We start from the raw sequence: 22,348 nt of genomic DNA on the forward strand, positions 1-22,348 counted from the left end.
GAGACGAGTGTAACGATACCAATGATTTACAGCCACACCAAGCACGGATTCTCGTCCGAAATATTTGCAGGGAAATTTATAAAAACTGATTTTGTGGGTTCTTATGAATGCTGTCACACCCCGGCAGAACATTCGTGTGGGGGAAAAAAATATTCAGACATCTCTTCGTTGCACGGAGAGTGTGTATTTTCAGAGCAGTGAGCGTTTGTTTTCGGGGCAACGGACTGTCGGATAAATAGGCTTTTTTCGGGTCTAGTGGGCCATTTTTCGGATTTGTGGTGTTTGGGCCGTCCACTTCTGAACAGCCAATAATGTCCAACAAACATTACGACCTCTGCAACAAAATAACGGAAAAAATATGGCTTGAAATCAGCCAGCAGATGAAAACAAAAATGGAACAGATAATTTGCACTGGAACTGGTGTCATGTGGAAAATTCACACGCAGATTTTCTGTATTCCTGCACGACATTTTTGTAGCCCTAGGGCAATTTATTCTGCCCCTGAGTGCCATTGTGGCTGATTTCCTTATCTACTATCAGTTTCCTGGTGTTTCTGCTCAGAATAAATATGTTTTGGTTAATATTGACATGTTCAGTTCAATATACACATACAGGATGTTGTCACTTTAAATAGGTTGGTTGCAGTGTACTTGGTGAGCATGTGGTTTATTTAGAGTACAACCTGTGTTGTTTAATTTTATTACATGTAATTGGTTGTTTATGTGTCCTGTCACTTTACCTGGTTGTGATTGGGCGGCTGTGGCTCAGAGGGTAGAGCAGGTTGTCCACCAATCGGAAGGTCGGTGGTTCGATCCCCGGCTGCTCCGGGTCACATGTCGATGTGTCCTTGAGCAAGACACTTAACCCCAAATTGCTCCCGGAGGCATAGCCATCGGTGTGTGAATGAGTATTTAGATTAAATCCTGATGGGCAAAGTTGGCACCTTAGTAGCCTCTGCCATCAGTGTATGAATGTGTGTGTAAATGGGTGAATACTGACATGTAGTGTAAAGCGCTTTGAGTGGTCGGAAGACTAGAAAAGCGCTATATAAGTCCAAGTCCAAGTCCATTGGCTGTGGGGCGGGACTAGCGAGGAGCGGGTGATCGAGAGAGAAGTGAGGGAGGCGGGAAGGAGGAGCTCGAGAGAAGACAGTGGAACGAAAAGAAGACTGAGAGACGGAGTTATTAGAGATTTAAGGTGTAAAGTGTGTTTGTAAGTTATAGTGCTGTAGAAACTAGAGCATAGGACTGCAAGCCAGTGAAACGCCGTATGTATGCATTGCGAGTAGTTAAGTGGCTATCAACGCTGTAGCTGATATCGCGCCGTTAGCCTTTTCAGCTAACTAGCCAAGCTAACTACCGCTGAAGGACATTGAGGACTGCCCAGATAGCCTCCAGGTGACCAGGATAAAGCCTGGTAGCTCCTCTGGCAACGCGGGAGAAAGAAGATTTCACCTGCCTGCCACGGTCAGCTATCAGCCTTTCCAGCTTTTTGCATCCCGCTTGGAGGTGCAACATTAGGACTCTGTGACACAAACTCTGCTACCGTGAGTACTCAGCTCTTATTGTTTTGGCTCATTAGGGCGAAACGGTCTCAACTGTTTTTGGCCACCACGTGCCCAAGCATCGACCAGGCCTGCAACAGGTTTGTTTTCATTAATAGTCCTTTTCTGTTTGCCGGCTTGTGTGTGTGTGTGTGTGTGTGTGTGTGAGAGTGAGAGTGAGAGTGAGTGTGAGTGTGTGTGTGTGTGTGTGTGTGTGTGAGTGTGTGTGTGTGTGTGTGTGTGTGTGAGTGTGTGGGCCCACGAGGTTATTTTTGGTGAAGTAAAAGAAACCATAAGAGTTCATTGCATATCCTTTGGTACTGCTTTATGTTATTTTTGGCTAGACCAAATACATTAAAGGGTGACATATATGCTAGTGACCTCAGAAGATTAAAGGAACATAGAAGATTGATTTGGGTTAATACTGACTTGTTTATCTCTGTGAAAGGTCAAAGTACTATTTTCTTGGTATACTATTATTGAGAATATTGTGAACCTTATTTATTTTATATATAATTTTGATATTGTCATTACCTTTTTAGTTAATAAATTGAGTAAATTGTTGGGGACATAGTTGTTCTATGATTTTTATTAGGAATAAATATAACCACAGTGCAGTCACATATAAGAAATAGGGAGGAAATAAATAAGGGTTTAACTAAAGCCGATCTGGGAATTAAGTTTACGAACACAGGGCGCTACCTATATGAAAAGGTGCAGAAAGCGTTACATTTTCAACCCGGTCTCACTCCCAACTCGTGAAACGCCCCACAGCATCGGAAACCGATACACGGAGGCACCCTTTAGCGACAGTTTGTGACGAACCGGGCTTTTTAACTAACTCCAATGTAAACCCACCCGCGGCGGTCGGAGCAAGTGATGTAGTATTAATAGCGTGAAAAGTCTGCTGAAGGTGGACGGGAGCGGTGGTGAATGGGTCAAACAAACACAAGACTTTCAACCAGGAGACCGCTGTTGTCCCCTGTGAAACTAAAAGTAACATTGACTTATTTAGTTTCGTACGCCGTTAGTCATGTGACTCGTCGGTATCGTCAGTGAAAGTGACTTGTTAACGTATACCCCGTCAGTCACGTAAGTCATTAGTCACGTAAGTCGAGTCAGTCAGTTAACGTCAACCATGACCGTTTTCCTAACCCTAACTACATGTTTGTGTTGCCTAAACCTAACTTCCTGTGAAAACGGAAGTTTATTTTGAAAGGACACTATGCATGTAAAGAGCGTATCATGCACATAGCCCTGGTTAGCTCATGGCCGCCGCCCTGCACCGCTCTCATACGACGGTTTCAGCTGTTACGGCTTGTTCACATCACTGGTACTAATGTACACATCAGTACAAGTGGAGCCTGAACCCTTTAAGCTGGCAGCGGTGACCTACTGTATGTGGATTGAGTTTTCCAGTGGATTATTCCAGTAAGCTTTGTATTCTGATAATGCTGCCGTACCCCCCCCCAGTCCCCCATCCCCGTCACGATCCTCCAGAAGAGAGCTTGGACTCACTAATGGGTTTCTGGCTGTTCACAGAAACAAGGCGCTGCTGTGAGGAAGGGTGTAAGGTTAATCTGGACGTGTTTGAAGTCAGGGCTGTGCCTCATTGACTCTCTGCGTCTCTCCCTCGCTCTCTCTATCTCTTTCAGCACTTTGAACTGGGACTAAAGCTTTGTGGTGTCTCGCTCCTTATTTTTTTCTTTGCCCCTCTTTGATCCGTGTTAAAAGGTTAAGGTGACTGTGGGGGATTGGGCCGGGCGGGGAGTGTGTAAAGTTCATTTTGGAGAGTTTCTGTCGGTGCCACTGGCTGCATAATCAAAGTTTTCACCTCGTTAGCATCGAGCACCAACACTTTCAGTAGTACAGGACTATTTTTTAATGTATCACACAGATGGAACCCTTAATGAAGAAGTCCTACACCGACATTTATCACATGGCATGACCATTTTCACAGGGGTCCCTTGACCTCTGACCTCAAGATATGTGAATGAAAATGAATTCTATGTGTACCTGGTATTCTAAAATGATGTGTTTGAATATTTCTGCATACTGGGGTCCATAAACAGTCTTGAATTACAGAAATTGGGTATCACTGTAAAGCTGTAGACGTTTGTGGATCCAATGAGCCCAACTGTATTCATGTGTGATGATGTTAGTCCCCATAGTAGAAATTTCGTAAAGTGAGACCATTTTTTGAAACTTGACATCACTGTATAAAATGACCTGTGGTGACCTCTAGGATAATCACAGCCTCATGAAACTTTATAGCCACAAACTAGAGACCTAGAGCATTCAGAGGATGGATGGCTTTCCTAGCTAGATTGACAGTAAGGGGGTTTCTGAGCAGTTTATACAAACAGAAGTGCTCGTCATCCAATCGCCGAAAAATGCAATTCTTGCAGAAATCTCAAAGTTTTTGATACCAAATCACACCATGGCTTTTTCTATTGTGTTCCTCGAGGTATTGGTGTCTTAATGTGGTATTCTGGAGGTATTATGATCATTTTTATCAATTCTCCAGTGGTAAAAAATGGTTAAATTTAGCACCAAAACTGTGTAACAAATGGTATCAATCCAAAAATTGAGCACGGGGATGACGATCATATACTTCTATCATAATGTTCTAAACCTTTATACACTTTTACAATTTATTAATTAATTAATTCATGTTTATTTCTTATTCACGACTAGAAGAACTTGACACAGTGCTGAGCAGCATCTCAAATTAATCTTCAGGTTCCCAGCTTTCAGATGATGTACACCACTTCTATGTGACATCTACTGTTGACCTGCTATCTCCCCCTAAAGACCACCTGTACCCCCCTAAAAAAGACTAAAACGGGTCTATTGTGGGTCTCAGGGGGTTAACTTAGGTCTGATGTTGGTCTCTTTAATCAGATCTATCACTCTCACACAAACACATTTCAAAAGCTCAACATTTGAAGACTTTTAAGCTGTTTTACTCTGCAATTCTTCTGCAGAAATAAGCACATGCAAATTTTATTCAGAGAATGTATCCTTGTATAACTTGTTTTGTTCTCCACCACCAGCAGAGAACCCTCACTAGGATATCAGGGACAGGTCGGTTTTTCAGGTGAGCACTTCCCCCCCCTTCAGATGAGGCCCGAACAGCATCTCAACAGGAAGTGGTGGCACCCTGGCGCTCAGAGCAGACTTCAACACTGGAGCTGCAGCGCTAATGTCACCAGAAAACATGATGAACGTTGTCAGTTTGAATCTGATCGGATCCTCACGCTGGTTCTGAGATTTCAACCCCGGTGCAGGCACATGGAGACAGTTTGTCATTAGCGCCGTTTCCACGCAAATTCCACAGCTCTAAACACACAGATCCCCTCGCTCATTACTACTGTGGCAGCGTACACCTGTGTGTGCGTGCGTGCGTGCGTGCGTGCGTGCGTGCGTGGGTGACTTATTATGATGATACACTGCTCATCATTGTTGCAGCAGTGCACCTGAGGGAGGATCTGTGTGTTCAGTGTGGTTAATGAGACAGCTTTCAGCGTGCCGATGGATGGTTGCTGCTCCTCGCCACCTCTGCCTCCTCTGGTTCTCCTGCTTTGTCTGCTACGTTCTCACGGTTTCTCCTGATGCCATTTTAGCCGACACTTTTCTGTCATGTAATTCTCCTCTTTTCTTTCTTTCTTTCATTCATTCAACTTTTATTTAAATCTCGACGAATCATTGAGGCCATGCCCTCATTTTCAATGATGTCAAGAGTACAATAAAACAGAATAAATATAAATACACACAGAACATAATTATCGAATCACAAGATGCAATCAGCCAGACGACAATAGAACGATGTTAAAAACAGTTACATCTTTTTTAACATGCTACATTTTGGCTACTCTCACGGCCATTTTCAAAGGGGTCCCTTGACCTCTGACCTCAAGATATGTGAAGATGACATCATCAAATGCTCTAAGTGATTTGATGACAGGAGAAGGTGAAGGTGAAGCACCTTATCAATGAAGTGGTCAGCAAGATCTTCCAAAACGGGTCGCTCCAGAAACAAAATGACAACTTGAATAAGAAAAACCGCGCCCTGCAGGATGAGGTGACTGCTCTCAAAGTGGCTCACAAAACCAGCCAAGAAAAGCTCCAAGCTGAGCAGGAGGTCAATCAGGGCGTCCTCGAGGACCTCAGCGTCTTTCACGACGTGAAGCTGAAGATGCTTACCACCGAGCTGGAGAAAGGCAAGATCCAAACAGAGTCTCTCCAGAAACAAGTGGACAACTTGAATAAGCTCCTGGAGGAGAAAGACAGCAACCTGCAGGAGGAAAATAGCAACCTGCAGGAGAAAAACCGCACCCTGCAGGAGGAAAATAGCACCCTGCAGGAGAAAAAACGCATCCTGCAGGATGAAGTGTTCATCCAAACGGGGTCCGTCCAGAGACAAGTGGAGAATACTACGCTGCTTCAGGAGAAAATTAGCACCCTGAAAGAGGAAAACCGCATCTTTAAGACGAAAGACAGCGACCTGCAACATGAAGTGAGGGATCTCAAAGTGGCTCACAAAAAGAGACTAAAAGAGCTCAAAGCTGAGCAGGCGGTCAATCAGGGCCTCCGAACTGAACTTGAGATCGTCCGCGACTTTCATGCTGCGGAGCTGGAGGAGCTTACCACCGAGCTGGAGGAGAGTAAGATCCAAACCGAGCCGCTCCATGAACAAGTGGACAACTTGAATAAACTCCTGGAGGAGAAAGACAGCACCCTGCAGGAGGAATATAGCACCCTACAGGAGGAAAATAGCACCCTGCAGGAGAAAAATAGCACCCTGCAGGAGAAAAATAGCACCCTACAGGAGGAAAATAGCACCCTGCAGGAGGAAAATCGCACCTTGCAGGAGAAAAACCGCACCCTGAAGGACGATGTGCTCGTTAAAACGGGGTTCATCGAGAAACAAGTGAAGAAAACTGCACTTGTTCAGGAGGAATTGAGAACCACCCTGCAGGAGGCAATCCGCACCTTGCAGGAGAAAAAACGCACCCTGCAGGATGAGGTGCTCGTCCAATCGGGGTCCCTCCATGAACAAGTGGAGAAAACTACACTGCTTCAGGAGGAAAATAGCTCCCTTCAGGAGGAAAACCGCTTCCTTCAGGAGAAAGACAGCCCCCTGCAGGAAGAAAACCACTTCCTTCAGAAGGAATACTGCATCATTCAGGAAGAAACCCGCTTCCTTCAGGAGAAAGACAGCACCCTGCAGGATGAAGTGCTCGTCCAAACGGGGTCCCTCCAGAAACAAGTGGAGAAAACTGCGCTGCTTCAGGATGAAAATAAGACCCTGCAGGGGGAAAAACGCATCCTTCAGAAGGAAAACCGCACCCTGCAGGATGAAGTGACGGATCTCAAAGTGGCTCACAAAACCAGCCTAAAAAAGGTCCAAGCTGAGGAAGAGGTCAATCAGGGCCTCCAAACTGAACTGGAGGACCTCAGCGACTTTCACGACGTGAAAGTGAAGATGCTTACGGCCGAGCAGCAGAAAAGCAAGACCCAAACCGAGTCTCTCCAGAAAGAAGTGGAAAACTTGAATGAGGTCCTTCAGAAAAAAAACAGCAGCAACCGGCCAAATAAGAGAAGAAAGCAGAAGGGAGCACGACGCCGTCCCTAAATGAAACCACATTTTGACTAATGCTATATATATTTAAATATATATATATATAGCATTAGTCAAAATGCGGTTTCATGTGTATATATATATGCATATAGTGTAATTTGTGTATATATATATGTATAGTGTAATGTTTATATATGTATATAGTGTAATATGCATATATATATATACTGTATGTATAGAATGTAATGTGTATATATGCATATAGTGTAATATGCATATATATGTATAGTGTAATGTGTATATATGTATATAGTGTAATATGCATATATATGTATAGTGTAATTTGTATATATATGTATAGTGTAATGTTTATATATGTATATAGTGTAATATGCATATATATACTGTATGTATAGAATGTAATGTGTATATATGCATATAGTGTAATATACATATATATATGTATAGTGTAATTTGTATATATATATGTATAGTGTAATGTTTATATATGTATATAGTGTAATATGCATATATATACTGTATGTATAGAATGTAATGTGTATATATGCATATAGTGTAATATACATATATATACTGGAAAAACAAAGTTCGGAAACTTATGTTTGGTCGATTATTTCTCTGTTGTTACAATGCTAATGGTCATTGTATTTTACATCGTTGGAAAGCCTGTTTATTTACCTTCGCAATGATGTCCAACTTGTAAGGGTCATGCATTTGTGAGATGAGCAGCACAGCTGATTATGTGGGTAGCGCCCAAGAAAAATTTGCCAAAATGCTCCGTCAATGGTAAACAGTGTATTCTCCTGTTGGAATTGACTCTTGTTTTGAGGTGTTTGGTGGATTGGATGATTGAACTCTCTATCAGTAACAAGGAACAAACAAGACATATTGGCAATTTTACACTTTATTCATTTAATACACCTTCAGGAGCCTCAGTAGCGGGTGGAAGATCCATACGCAGCCACAACAGCCTGGCACCTCCTCCTCATGCTGGTCACCAACCTGGTCACACGTTGCTGTGGGATGCCGTTCAATTCCTCAACCAGAATTCATTGCAGGTCAGCCAGCGTGGTTGTGTTGGTCACTCTAACACGTACAGCACGCCCAAGCTGATCCCACAAGTGTTGAATTGGGTTGAGGTCTGGACTCTTGGCAGGCCGTTCCATTCTCTCTACTCCCACATTGTGGAGGTAGTCTGTGATAACCCTGGCTCTGTGGGGGTGAGCGTTGTTTCTTGGAGGATGAAGTTAGGTGCCAGATTGTGGAGATATGGGATCGCCACTGGCTGCAGAATCTCATCCCGATATCTCACTGCATTGGCCAGTGAGGAAAATGCCGCCCCACACCATGACACTGCCCCCACCAAAAGCTGTTACTCCATCGGTGCAACAATCAGCATAGCGTTCTCCGCGTTGTCTCCATACTTTGACCCTGCCATCCAACTTTCGCAGACAGAACCTGGACTCATCACTGAACATGACATTCCCCCACATGTTAAGGTTCCATTGTCTGTGTTGTCGACACCAGCGCAAACGGGCCTGACGGTGAAGGGCAGTCATTGCAGGCTTCCTGGTAGCCTTATGAGATTACACTGTTTACCATTGGCAGAGCATTTTGGCAAATTTTTCTTGGGCGCTACCCACATAATCAGCTGTGCTGCTCATCCCACAAATGCATGATCCTTACAAGTTGGACATCATTGCGAAGGTAAATAAACAGGCTTTCCAACGATGTAAAATACAATGCCAATTAGCAATGTAACAACAGAGAAATAATTGTCCAAACATAAGTTTCTGAACTTTGTTTTTCCAGTTTATATGTATAGTGTAATTTGCATCTATATATGTATAGTGTAATGTGTATATATGTATAAAGTGTAATGTGCATATATATGTATAGAGTGCAATGTATGTGTATATATATATATATATATATATATATACACAAAAAATGAATGAATTAAATAAATAAATAATAATCATCATCATCATTTGAAGTTCAATAAGTCCTCGGACCTAAATACATCGACACAAGACATATGAAATAGGTTTTTCAAAGTTAACATGATAATTAACGCGTTCGCGCAAATTAATTTCTTTTACGCATTAACGAAAGTTTAAATTTTTAGATTGTAGCAGGCTCAGTTTTAAAGCTAGAATAAAGATACAAATACTACTAAGAGGTTAAATAACGCTCCAAACTTGTGCTAAATTTTGATGAGAAAAAACTGGCATGTCCATTTTCAAAGGGGTCCCTTGACCTCTGACCTCCAGATATGGAATGAAAATGGGATCTATGGGTACCCACGAGTCTCCCCTTTATAGACATGCCCACTTTATGATAATCACATGCAGTTTGGGGCAAGTCATAGTCAAGTCAGCACACTGACACACTGACAGCTGTTGTTGCCTGTTGGGCTGCAGTTTGCCATGTTATGATTTGAGCATATTATTTAAGCTAAATGCAGTACCTGTGAGGGTTTCTGGACAATATTTGTCATTGTTTTGTGTTGTTAATTGATTTCCAATAATAAATATATACATACATTTGCATAAAGCAGCATATTTATTCACTCCCATGTTGATAAGAGTATTAAATACTTGATTAATCTCCCTTTGAGGTACATTTTGAACAGATAAAAATGTGCAATTAATTTGCGATTAATCCTGATTAACTATGGACAATCATACGATTAATCGCGATTAAATATTTTAATCGATTGACAGCCCTAATAAAGACGCGAGTATCTGTCCAACCCCGTCTCCTCTACAATTATGTTCCATACAACTAAAGTGCATTCTCAATTACGTTTCAAGGGAAACTTTTTTTTTTCACCATTTTAAACGTGTGATTAATGTTGTAAATCGAAACACAACAAACAAAAAAATCATGTGTTTTATCCAGCGACTCCTGGTCTTTTTATCAGTTGGGAAGAGAAAGAATGAGCGGAGTAGTTTGTAATCATGGATTTAAAATCACCTATAGAGGTGCAAATGTGTTTCATTTGAATGTGTTTTGTAAACTGTTCCAAGTTTTTGCAGCTAAAACACCAAAAGCAGTTTCCCCAAATTTAGTGTTTGCCCGCCAAACTTCAAGCTTTAGCCAATCTAATATAATATAATAATGACTAATATAATAAGGACATGATGTAGGATGGCAAGTTGCCATTAAGGGCTTTATAAATAAATAAAAAACAATGCTTATCACGTCTTACTGCTAGAGATGCCCACCCAACCTTAAAATGCAATGATGAGTAGAATAACTGTCACCGGTCATAAATCTTAGTGAAATTGAATCTAAGGGTCTGAGAGTGGAGGCAGAGTTGTGTCTATAAATAACGTCACCCTAATCCAAGACAGACAAGAAAACGGCCTCAATTATTCGCTACTGAACATAGGAAAATTAGCTCTGTTTCTGTACAAATATTCATCATCAAATGTGTCAATGTGGAATTTAAAGTTAAGTTTTGGGTCCAACCAGATACCAAGGTATTTATACTCCGAGACCCTGTCAATACTACGTCCACTGAGAGTGCTAATACGCAAACTGTTGTCCACAGTATCTCTGGCTCTAGAGAATAATAACAAATATTTAGTCTTCTTTGCATTCAGAACTTTACCCCATCCATCCGTTCGGAGCGATCTCCGTCCATCTCTTCGTTTTACCCTCTGAGCCAGGGGAGCCAGTACAGAGACATCAGCATAAATAAGGTATGAGGTGGTGTACCATTACCACCCAAACACACACTGCTCCATCAGAAGGAGGGGAGCGCAGGGTAAGGGTTCCCCGGGGAGGATGTTCATGTTTTCCTTGAAGGAGGGAGACGCCAAGAAGCCCAGAAAAACAATTCAGAAGACTGGCGGGGCGTGGCGAAAAGACCACGCTGATGGTCAATAAATCTGGCTATAAAAGAAGGAAATGATCAATAATAATACAGAAATTAGTCCTAGTAATGAGTGCTGAAAAATATATAGCGATCTGAGTGTTAATATTAAAATAAATACAGGATTTACAACAGCTGTCAGGCAGCCATGAATATTTCACCTCATTGAAAGCACCTCTGGAAGAGTAAGGCCTGTTCTGCTAGAATATTTTACTTTATGGATTTGAACTTCGCTCAGTTGTGATATTCTGAATTTTTCACAAGATTGAATACCGTCCTCAAACATCATGATGTGCTCGTTTGAAATGGCCGTCAGAAGGAAATAAAAAGATCACTCTGCGTACACACACCACGGGGCGGCCAGAGAGTTGTTACCTCACTGCATAAATAAATAAAAAAAATTAAATAAATCGCAGAAATCATGCGATAAGAATGACGCTAACAGTGTTATATGGGGCGGATTCACGGTATTCCTGCCTAAAAGGCCCAGACACACAAACCCGACATCAGAACTAGCGGCGACGAAGGCCGCCCGTTGCATCGCTTCACGTCGCCTTCGTCTTGGCCACAAACTTGCACTTGAATACACCGCAAAGACTACAGCCGACAGCCAGTTAGCACGTACGTTCTGTGCCTGCGTGAGATGAAATAACTCCCCCTACCAGCAGACGGTGGTAGTCTGTATTCGTCATTCAAAAAGGGGAAACCGGAAGACCGTGGACGGCGGATATACAAGCCGTTGTTATGATACGAATGTGACAGGGTCAAAAATGACATATGCATGATTTATGTTTTATGGTTGTTTTTATTCTATTTTGCATGTTTTATGGTTTTTATTCTTGTATGTGTTTTATCCCTGCATGTTGGTTGTTTGGATTGCTTTTAATACGTAAATTGAAGTGTTTTTAAGAAGTCATGAACTGGAATGAGACCCATGGACAGCCACACCCCCAATCAAAGAGACAGATTAGGAGAGGAGCGGCAGGTGTGGCGGAGCGCCTGCAATTAGCAGGATGCAGCACAGGTGGAGAGGACAAAAAGGAGAGCGCGGCTCACAGCAGCGGGAAGATCTTCAGTCAGAGACAGTCCAGAGACAGCAGTGCAGCAGAAAAGCCCTCCTGCTACTACCTACCAGCCCAGTGACCTGAGAGTTCCTGTGAGACTACATGCAGCAGACCGTGTCCGCCAACGCAGATTCACTCAAAAAACGTAAGTACCCTTTGGTACATTTATGTGGCAGACACACTGAAACAGACCAGGATAGCTTTTAGCTGGAGTTGTGATAGCCAAGTAGTGGAGAACACACTACTGGTCCTGGTCTCTGTTATTTCACAGTTTCGGACGGTGCTGGAGAGACGGCCGAGACGGGCTGTGGGAGTACGGGAGGAGCTAAGACACGGACACGGGAGGATCGCTGGATTGGACTGGAGTGCAGTGGACTGAACTGGATTAAAGAGCCGAATTGGACTTCATTGGACTGGACTTTTTAATAGGGTTTTTAACCTTGTTGCTAGTAACATTTTATTCCTTTTAGCTTTTAGATTAATCATTCATTTTTAGACCCATGCTATTTTAATTGCAATAAATCTGGTTTTAATTTGACTTAGACTTCTGCCTGTTTTTTAACTCTGCTCACCTGATTTAAAAGAACCTGAATTTTTCAGAGTCCTAGGCTCTAAGTATTTCCTAGGTGGCGTTGTCGGCTCTAAGCAAAAACGTTAATTGTTAAATCTAACTGGTACTTTAAGTTGCGGCCTTGCCATTGGCTGTTGGGCCCGGGCCACATGAACATGAAACAAAGCGGCATTTGACGACCATTTTCACACCACTCTCACTCACCACTTAGCTTCATTCCAGATGGCCATGTCGCTATGAAAATATCCGTGTGTTGGAATAATCAGATGACATGAAGATGATAAATGAGAAGATGCTTCTGTGTTTTTTTTCCTATTGACTTTACTCGTTGGCTTGCTTTCCTCTCTTCTCGTGCACTGATTCGTTTAAGCTGAACAGCCAATCGGAGCGAATTCTCTCGCGGCCAAAACCTCCAACACGGGCAGACTAGAGCTGACGGTACGTGGACACACCAAAAAAACTAGGCCGACAGACGCTCACCGACGGCCCCAAACTGTCCGATGGCCGACCGTCGGCTTGGTTTGTCAGGGCCTTAAGAGTATTCATAATTGTAGTTCTGACATCAGCCAGACTAATGCTGTTGCTCTAGTGATGGCACTGTTTAATTAGTCTCAAAATCCGCACACATAAAAACCAGGCTTGTGCACGTGATACAATATCTGCGGGCGGAAAAGCATCCTCGCCAGCATGGCCATATTAAAGTAGCAAGGGCCCCGGGGCTACGACTTTTTCAAGGCCCTTCCTAACTCCTCCAAGCACCATCAAAACTCAACTATTGCTACGTCCAACCTGCACTAACATCAGCCGCGCTTGCATACAATAGTACATCAACAGTCACTCATGACTGCATATGCATGCTTACACACAGATGGAGAGAGAGTCTTTGTTACCAGCGCTACTGTTACTCAGTCAATCAGTAAGAGAAACAGATCTCAGTCAGATATACAGCTGCTAGAAAAAGTTGTTTTTTTTCTCTCATGGCAGGTTGTGTCGGAGTCTTCACAGTCCACAAATTGTTTGTCCAACGAGAGGAAACATGAGTTTTAAATTTGATAAAACATTTAAAACAATACATGAATATTATATAATCAAATTTATATTATTATATGCTTTAGAGTAATTCAAATTATTTGATTATATAATACTATTGGTCCAGTGATCCCAATAAAACCTGTGGATGATATTGTGTGCATTCAGTTTCTGAATGGTGTACATACTGCTCTTTTAGATGCTTTTGATTTTCCTTTAACGCCAGTACTGACGCTCTGGAAAATCACATCTATATCATTTTTTGGTGGCATCTCTCCAATTAAAGTATTTGCGCACGGTACAACTCTTGTTTTTAGGGGGCGTTACCTATGCTAATAATAAACAATCAGCCACACGCCTCCAGTTTCTGATCAAGTGAGATTCATCATTCAGCACACCTGGGTAGGAGCAGATTTGAATGGTTAAGAACGTTTGTTGACTTCTCTTATTTTTTCTCTTAAAGGGACTGTTTGTAACTTCTTACACGTATAAATCAATCCGGGTCGGTGTCCCATGCGCACTCGCGTGTGGCTACGCTGTTCAGACAAGACTCCAACACAAACTACACGGAAGCACCAAAACCGCAAAGTTATTTCTAGTGAAGCCCGTCTGTTAAACAGTGTTGGCCGCGGTCTGAGGACGCGGTCTGAGGACGCGGTCTGAGGCCGTAGCTTTGGTCTGTGGAGTCTCTGCTGTACTCTGCTCCTCTGCCTGCCTGCCTTCACTCACATACACCGTGCTCGTTCTCGCTCCACCTCTACACGTTCATGCGCGCTCACTCCACACTGCAGAAGAGTTAGTTTAGCTCTGAGAATATCTAGTGAACGTTAGTGAATATCAGTGGACGTTTGTGCAGAAATAAATGCTGCAGCTCCTCCAGACCAACAGAGGTTTCCCGTGTCTTGTGAAGTGACGGGGCTCCGCAGCGAGTTACGTTATCGTCTCTGACCGGGTGCCGGTGTTTCCCCTGTTCCCTCTGAACGCGGTCAGGAGGCTGAGGCAGGAAAAGCCAACACTAGGATCAGCATTGATTCATGGAGAGACCTTCGTCTGGTCAGCTAACATTACTGCCAAGCAGGTGAAATATAGAGTGATATTGTGGTTTTAGCTGACGTGTGTCGCTTCACTGTTTTGATGGGTGCTCGCTCACATTCAGGTAGCGCGTGCACACGGGCGAGCGCGAGCAACAGGATGCTGACTTTCGCTGACTTAGCGGCCACAGGTGTCGCTGTTACAACCAATTTCTGATTCTTACAAACAGTCCCTTTAAAAGAATATTAAGATAAAATATGAGCGGAATTTAAGAGAATACTGCTGCATGAGGCTCGTTGTGTCACAGCTGGTTATGCAGGGTAAACGGAGATAGGACCCAGACTGAGGAGGCAGCAGGATGAATTCACTGATTTATTGTTGAAATAGCTTACAGGCAGGTACACAAGTAACAGGCAGGCAGGCAGGTAGGTACTGTAGGTAGGTATAGGTCCAGGTAACATTCATATAACAGGAACTCAAACACAAAAGCATAAAACAAGAAACTAGCAAAGCAACTAGGATGATCTGACAAGGGCTGAGTGAAAATGGGCTGGTTAAATACCTGGAGGACCGATGAGGGAGGTGGAGACGGGTGAGCAGGTGGGCGGGGCAGTCAGGTGATGGGGAAAGGATGGGAAGTCGGAGGGTGGGAGGGAGAATGGTTTGGTTTAGGGAAATTAGAAATGTGGCTGGTGAGGAGGGACAATAGAGACAGACTGTGCATTCTTTCTAATAGCCAGCAGGGGGCGACTCCTCTGGTTGCAAAAAGAAGTCTGATTGTATAGAAGTCTATGAGAAAATGAGCCTACTTCTCACTTGATTTATTACCTCAGTAAACATTGTAAACATGAGTTTATGGTCAAAATCACTAGTTTAAAGTCTTCTGACAAATGACAAATCTAATAAAGTTTGTTAAAGTTTTTTATAAATGCACATAAATATACTCGAGCACACACAAGAAGGTGTGTGTACTCAGGTGGCAGCAGAACTTAAAGTTGTTGCCACACATCAAGGTGCGACTTTGATCTAAAATGGGATTAGATTGAAAATATAAATTTGAAATTGCTGCCAAGTGCCACTTCTACGTGTAAAGATTGTTTTAAATCGGCTCAGGTGGGCACCGTACTGAATACAGCCATACTTTTAAACCTGATTATTCCCATGAGAGGTTAACCTAACTGTATGAGAACAAAATGACCAGAGTGTCTGGAGTGTTTCACTGCTCTGGAGACAGAACTGGAATAATGAGCTGCTGTCTTGGCAGCGTTTAGCATCTTAAAGGAAACGGTGAAGTCAGCGGCTGACAGGCTGCCATGCTACTGACACGGGATCAGGACAGGAGTCGGAGGCATCAGCTGTGCCAGCCTGGTTGGCAGCTCTTCAAGCAACAATAGCCAGGACTCTGAGACCGAACCAGACAAGCCGGGGCGATTCCATGTCACTCAACAGCCTGCTTTCCACGGGAAAGAGACGGCGCTTATGTTCATTATTCATACAGCTCGGCCCTGTGATCTCTTTCCATCAGAGGATCTCGTAGCAGGAGCAAATGACACATTAACAAGCTGCTGATTGGACAGTTTAAGTTGCTGCCTTACCAAGAAACCAAAGGGATGTGATGGGTTTAGCACCGGTTTAGAGGATGGACGGGGACACATTAACAGTCTCACGGCAGTCCGTGAAATAGTCACGAAATTTAAATCTATTTTATTCGTGGAAATAGACACAAATTTCCATTTTTTTTGTAACGCTCAGCACGAACATCTTTTTTGTGCGTTTTCCTACGAATTAGTAGGTTTAGTTAGGTTAGTTAGGTTTAGGAATAGATTGACTTGGTTAGGCTTAGGCAACAAACTGCTTAGTTAGGTTTAAGAAAAGATCGGTTTAAAATAACACCGGAAGTGCTGTGACTTAAGTACAGAAGTTTCGTGTCAAATAAATCAACTTTGTCTTCACACAAATGTACAGCGGTCTCCTGGGTGAAAGTACTGTGATTTTTGACCCACCCATCCACCCCAACCTCCTCCCTACGCAGCGTTCCCTGCTCTTAATACTTCCCGGTTCACAATTACGTGGATTACATACAAATTTATTTCGTGCTCACCATCACGGAAAGGGGCGCGACTCCAAGGGGCGCGACAAAGCAGCGGTATGTGACGAGCTGGGATGATAACATATTGTCCCTTCAGGCCTCCCTCCAAAGCCACTCCCCCCCAAAAAAATCATCATAATGAACCTAAAAAACAAACATGGCTACTGTTAGTATTCACAAGCTAGCAGCTTGTGGAAGACTCTGTGACGCGCAATGAATGCACAGGTAGAGTGCGCACAGGTAGACAGACAAGTAGGCATTTCATTTTGGGCCTTAATGAAATGATTTGATGGGCTTATTACAATCCTGCGACAGCTACAGATTTCAGATTTTTTTTCTTTTTTTGTCAGAGCTTTTGATTTATTTATTGCTGACATGGTTTACCAACCCTAGCTTTAACCAAGTAGTTTTGTTTGCCTAAAACTAACCAATCGTTTCTCAACGTTAACCACGTGGCGTTGTGCGTTTCTGCAAGTGTGATACGACACTGACATGAAATGAATTTACGGAATGTGAAACATCGACATGCAACGTATCCCGTGGTTTGCAGAAACGTACAAAATCTTTGCAAGACAATAATGCTCTGTGTTTGGAAATGGAGAAGTAATTGGTGTGGCATCACCTAGTTTTGTACAATATGACACTATGAAACTACATGCTCTGTTTATAGTTTAATTTATTCATAACACATATTAAAAGTGTGACATCCCGTTCTCTTTCAGGGCAAACTGAGGGACATATGTGAGACGGAGTAAAACCATTAGCAGGATGCGGTGCAGTGCAGGTATCCAGGCTGTGGGCCAGCGCCTGCTGTCTGCCCTGCATGCTGGCATGTGGTTAATATGTGGCCGGCGGGGGGGGCCTGACGTGTCGACTCCTGTCAGATCGCTCACCTGTAAAGAAGTGACAGAGCGCTGCAGAGAGAGAGAGCAGCAGTCACCTCCACACGACGCTTCACAGCAGCAGCGTCGTATCAAAGGACCACACGGTGCGCTCACATCAATGTTGGAGAACATAATCCACACTGCAGTGAGGAGCTAAAGCTGTTACTGAGCGAGCCTAAGCTCCATGAAAGGATCGAGGAGTGTGTATTGTGTTTTTTTAATATACAGAATGATAACCACAAGCAATTTTGTTTTTTGTCGCCACCCTTTTAAACCTCTATTCTTTTTATAGCTTGAGCTGCAAATGTGCCAATGTTGCTCACAGTTTACCAAACAGCCGACGTCTCCAACTGGTTTCTATCAACCCAGAATATGTGTCTGGCTCCCGGCCCGCGACTCCACTGCAGTTAGTTAATACTTTCCAGTGAGAGGAGTGTGGGCTGAGAAAAATAACATGCTGTACCCTACTGTGTGTCCTCGTCCTCTCTGGGGTTGAATGTTGTTTTTAGTCTGCTCGGTACGTCAGCGGTTCCCAAAGAACTAACGCTGTTATTAATACAATGCTGTTATCAGGATCTTGAGTAGTGATAAGACGCAGTTGTGTGTGGGTTTGTATAGACTACAGACTGTGATTGCAGGAACGTTGGAGATTCTTTTCATGAAGTGAATACTCCATGTTTCTCCATGTGATTATGTTGTGAGATGCCTTTTTAATAACCTCCAGGTGCCCACTGGACCGCGGAGGCCAGAGGATCTGTTTCGGTTGACATCAGTCAGGGCTTACTGTATGTCGAGTCCATGGTGGTGGCAACCGAGAGCGTCGTTTCAATTTAGATTACAGTTGACAATGTGTAATAATAATATTCTCCTAAGAAGACACTAATATCAATAACAGATGATGGGCTGTAAAGGACTGTGCTATGATCTATAAAGATGCGAATGATAATGATTATGATCATTTATAAAACTGAGAGTAGGATTAGGACCGTCAGAGTTAATGCAACTATAACGCGATGCCAATTCGTTTTAATGCCACTATTTCTTTAACGCATTAACGCAACGTGCGATTTTTAGGCTGTAGCGGGCTCAGTTTTATAGCGAGAGTGAAGGTACTAGCGTCATATGAAACTAGAAAAACCTAATGAATCCATTGAAAGCCCGGTTCGTCACGTACTGTTGCTAAAAGGTGCCTCCGTGTGTCGGTTTCCGATGCCCGGGAGCTTTTACCAAACGGTGGTATTTGAGGTGTTGGAAGTGAGAACGGGTTGACCTCTCACCTGCCCTAATAGACTTCCTCGCTTGTTATACTCGTTATTATACCACGTAACTTTCAATAACGGTTGCTAATTGTACTACGTACTAAGTAAAGATACTGGCATCTTATGAAACTAGAAAAACTAATGAATCCATTGGTACCAACCAATGTCATACTAGCTTATTGCGAAGGAGGCTAAATAACGCTCCAAACTTCCGTAAAATTTTGGTAAAGAAAAACTGTCATGGTCATTTTCAAAGGGGTCCCTTGACCTCTGACCTCAAGATATGTGAATGAAAATGGGTTCTATTGTTGGGCTTGAGTTTGCTATGTTATGATTTGAGCATGTTTTTTATGCTAAATGCAGTACCTTTGTGTCATGTTATGTCCTGGGCAGTCTAGTAGTTTCCCTGTGTTTCCTCTGTTTCCCTGTCCTTTTGTCTCCTGTGTGTTTTACCCTGTTAGTCTGGTCTGTCTGTCGAGAAGGAGGTGTGGCCATCTCCTCCTCCCTCTCCTGGGCGGTGGTTGCTGGAGCAGCTGACACAATCATCTAATCAAGACACACTCTGCAGTATATCAACCCTGGTCTTCCTGCCACTCATCGCCAGATCGTTTTCGTCGCCACAGTGGTATTACGTATTCAGGCTCACTTACCTTGCTCGTTAGCTTCCTGTTTTGACTTTGTATTTGCTCACTTTGTTCCTGTTGTGCTCATCCTGCTTTTTGTATCTTTGCCCTAGTGTGGTATACCTACCTGCCGGCTGCCTCCGCTTCCTGCTGCTCCTACCTGCTCACTCTCCAACCTCGTTGCTTACTCTTGGATCACAGTGGACTGGGATCACCATCTGGAGGAACCCTGCCCTGTCCACCTTTTTGGAATTATTATTATTAATAAATCCTTTCTTGTTACACCTTTAAACCTGATTAGTGTGTGCTGCTTTTGGGTCCACATTTTGTTTAACCAGAACATAACACTTTGAGGGTTTCTGGACAATATTTGTCATTGTTTTGTGTTGTTAATTGATTTCCGATAATAAATATATACATACATTTGCATAAAGCAGCATATTTGCCCACTTCCATGTTGATAAGAGTATTAAATACTTGAAAAATCTCCCTTTAAGGTACATTGACGGATAAAAAAACGGGATTTATTTGCGAATAAGCACGGTTAAATATGGACAATCATGCGATTAATCGCGATTCATTATTTTGATTGATTGACAGCCCTAATAAGTATGTCTGTAATGTAATTAACTTAAGTGCGTGAGTCACATAACAAAGGGTAAAACAAGTCAACGTTGACTTGGGTTCACACGGGACAGGAACAGCGGTCTCCTGGGTGAAAGTCTTTGTTATTTGTCGTGGAGGCGTCAGGGGAACACTAAAGTCAGTAGGATTCATCCTCTGGGGACCATAAATGTCTGTACAAAAACATCATATATCCAGTAGTTTATGAGATCCGGACCAAAATGGTGGATCGACGGACTGACAGACCAACAGTCCAACAGATCCTCCCTCTACAACGACGTCACTTCTGTGGGATCATGGAAGGCCAAAACTGCGAGCATACCAGATGTTTTGAACATGCAAGAGGAATTGTGTCACTAGAGCTGAGCAACATCTGTCAACTTCCCAGTTAGTGTGCTCCATCAGCTTTCATTCCCGGCGTTCGCTATGTAACAGATAGGCCTGTAACCGCCAGATAAGGACACATCCTGTTAAATCCCGTTAATCAGAACTTGTTAGCATGTGCCTTATCACATCACATCACCGAGAGCTGCTGTCGTATTCAAAATCAGGATTTAGTGGCTGAAAGGGAGACAGATAAGAGAGGAGAAAATGGGGAGCAGAAATCAGCCAAGGGCCCGAGGCGTTGACCTATCTCTGATCCACTTTCCCTGCTCGGTGGTTAGAAGTTGGAGAGCAGCTGAGCTCTCTGTTGCAGCCTTTATTTACGGCTCGCCGTCGCCTGCTGTGAGAACATCATTATTAGCTGATGGACACGAGCAGAACGGGTGTAAATATTCTTTTAATCGCTGCCGGCCTGCTCAAAGTGTGAAGCATGAATGGAGCAATAATCAGGGAGAGGAGGACTGAGTCACTTCAGTCACTCACATCATAAAAGTGTAGTAATCGTTTCATGCTGTGAAACTAAGTCCCATTTTCAGGCAGCCCTGATAGCAATCTGGAGGGACCTGAGAATTGTACGAATTTACAACATTGATTTCCAGAAGAAAGTACAAACTCACATGATTATAGGTAATCTTATTAGTCACTGTTAAGTTGGTAAAAAAAAAATTACATCCGTCAAGTGTTCTGTAAAAAAATACGTGATTTATTCCAAAGGAGAGGGGTCCCTTCCTTTAAACTCAATACAGAAAAACTAGTGATTGAAACATTGTCTGTACTTTTTGATGAACTCTATCTGACGACAACCAGCGGCAACAGTAAGCTCACTGCTGCTTAGCATCCCTCCATCAAGGAGGAAATACTGCACCAAGCATGGATTTTACACGAGTTCTTGTGAGAACGGAACCTGCCAAAAATAAATGAACAAATAAATAAATGACTCGATAAATAAATAAATTTGTCATAAAGAGCATCAAAAATAATATTCCAAAATAAATGTAGCCCATTAATTAAAGAAAAACAGATATTTCAGTTTTAAGTTGCTTCTTTATTTATTTATCTTTGTATTAATGACCTTATTTAATTACTCTTCTGTTCAATTTGCCCTTTTATTTATTTATGTATTTATTTTTTATTAAAATGTAAATATTTATTAATTTATTTATTTATTTTTGCATTATTTATTTATTATTTATTTTACATTTATTTTTAAAGTATGTCTTTATTTATGTATTCATTTATTTATTTATGCACGATTTTCCCTTTGCAATTTTCCTCCTTATTTATTTCCCCAAACTTATTTATTTCTGTATTCTTTTCTTTACACATTTCTTTTTTTCATTTCTTTATGCATTTCTGTCTCATTATGCAAATGAGGGGTCTGTCACCCAGCGGGTGTCATCAGAGTGCACGGATCGACTATATGCTAGCTATCTAGCTAGCTGCGCTCCAGTCTTCATTCCCGGCTCCGTGCAGCGGGTTGTCTGCCTGCTGCTGCTCCTTGCACCGCTGCCTTGTACCGGTACACAATACGCAGCATGACGGTCTCTGATCAGATCTCTGCAGTTTTACTAAGTACAAATCAATACGTGGTCTTATTCAAGTCATTGACTCTGGTGATTTAAACAGGAGCTGTGTGCACTCATGAACTCTGCAGTCACTTTAGATAAATGTGTGTACTGTAATAGCACTGAAAATGAAGCTAAATCTGATATCATCATCATAAAGGAGGAAAAAATACTCATTTCCTGTTTGGCCTCC

At 42.7% G+C, this 22,348-nt stretch overlaps 1 protein-coding gene and 1 long non-coding RNA gene across 2 annotated transcripts; both read left to right on the forward strand.

Annotated features, from left to right (window-relative positions):
• The first annotated feature begins 5,458 nt into the window (after positions 1-5,458).
• Positions 5,459-7,283, forward strand: LOC119496988 (girdin-like). The gene has a single exon (XM_037784699.1). It carries the CDS (start codon positions 5,742-5,744, stop codon positions 7,179-7,181), a length of 1,440 nt encoding a protein of 479 aa, XP_037640627.1. The 5' UTR covers positions 5,459-5,741; the 3' UTR covers positions 7,182-7,283.
• Positions 7,284-19,206: 11,923 nt separating this feature from the next.
• Positions 19,207-19,874, forward strand: LOC119496434. Its single transcript, XR_005208702.1, has 2 exons — positions 19,207-19,584; positions 19,696-19,874. It is a non-coding gene; the product is annotated as an uncharacterized LOC119496434 (long non-coding RNA).
• Positions 19,875-22,348: the final 2,474 nt, after the last annotated feature.

Source organism: Sebastes umbrosus, chromosome 11, assembly GCF_015220745.1.
Source record: "Sebastes umbrosus isolate fSebUmb1 chromosome 11, fSebUmb1.pri, whole genome shotgun sequence".
Classification (NCBI taxonomy): Eukaryota; Metazoa; Chordata; class Actinopteri; order Perciformes; family Sebastidae; genus Sebastes; species Sebastes umbrosus.

Bases quoted from the DNA above. Each gene is read 5' to 3' on its own strand.
- LOC119496988 (XM_037784699.1), top strand. From the start codon at position 5,742: ATGCTTACCACCGAGCTGGAGAAAGGCAAGATCCAAACAGAGTCTCTC.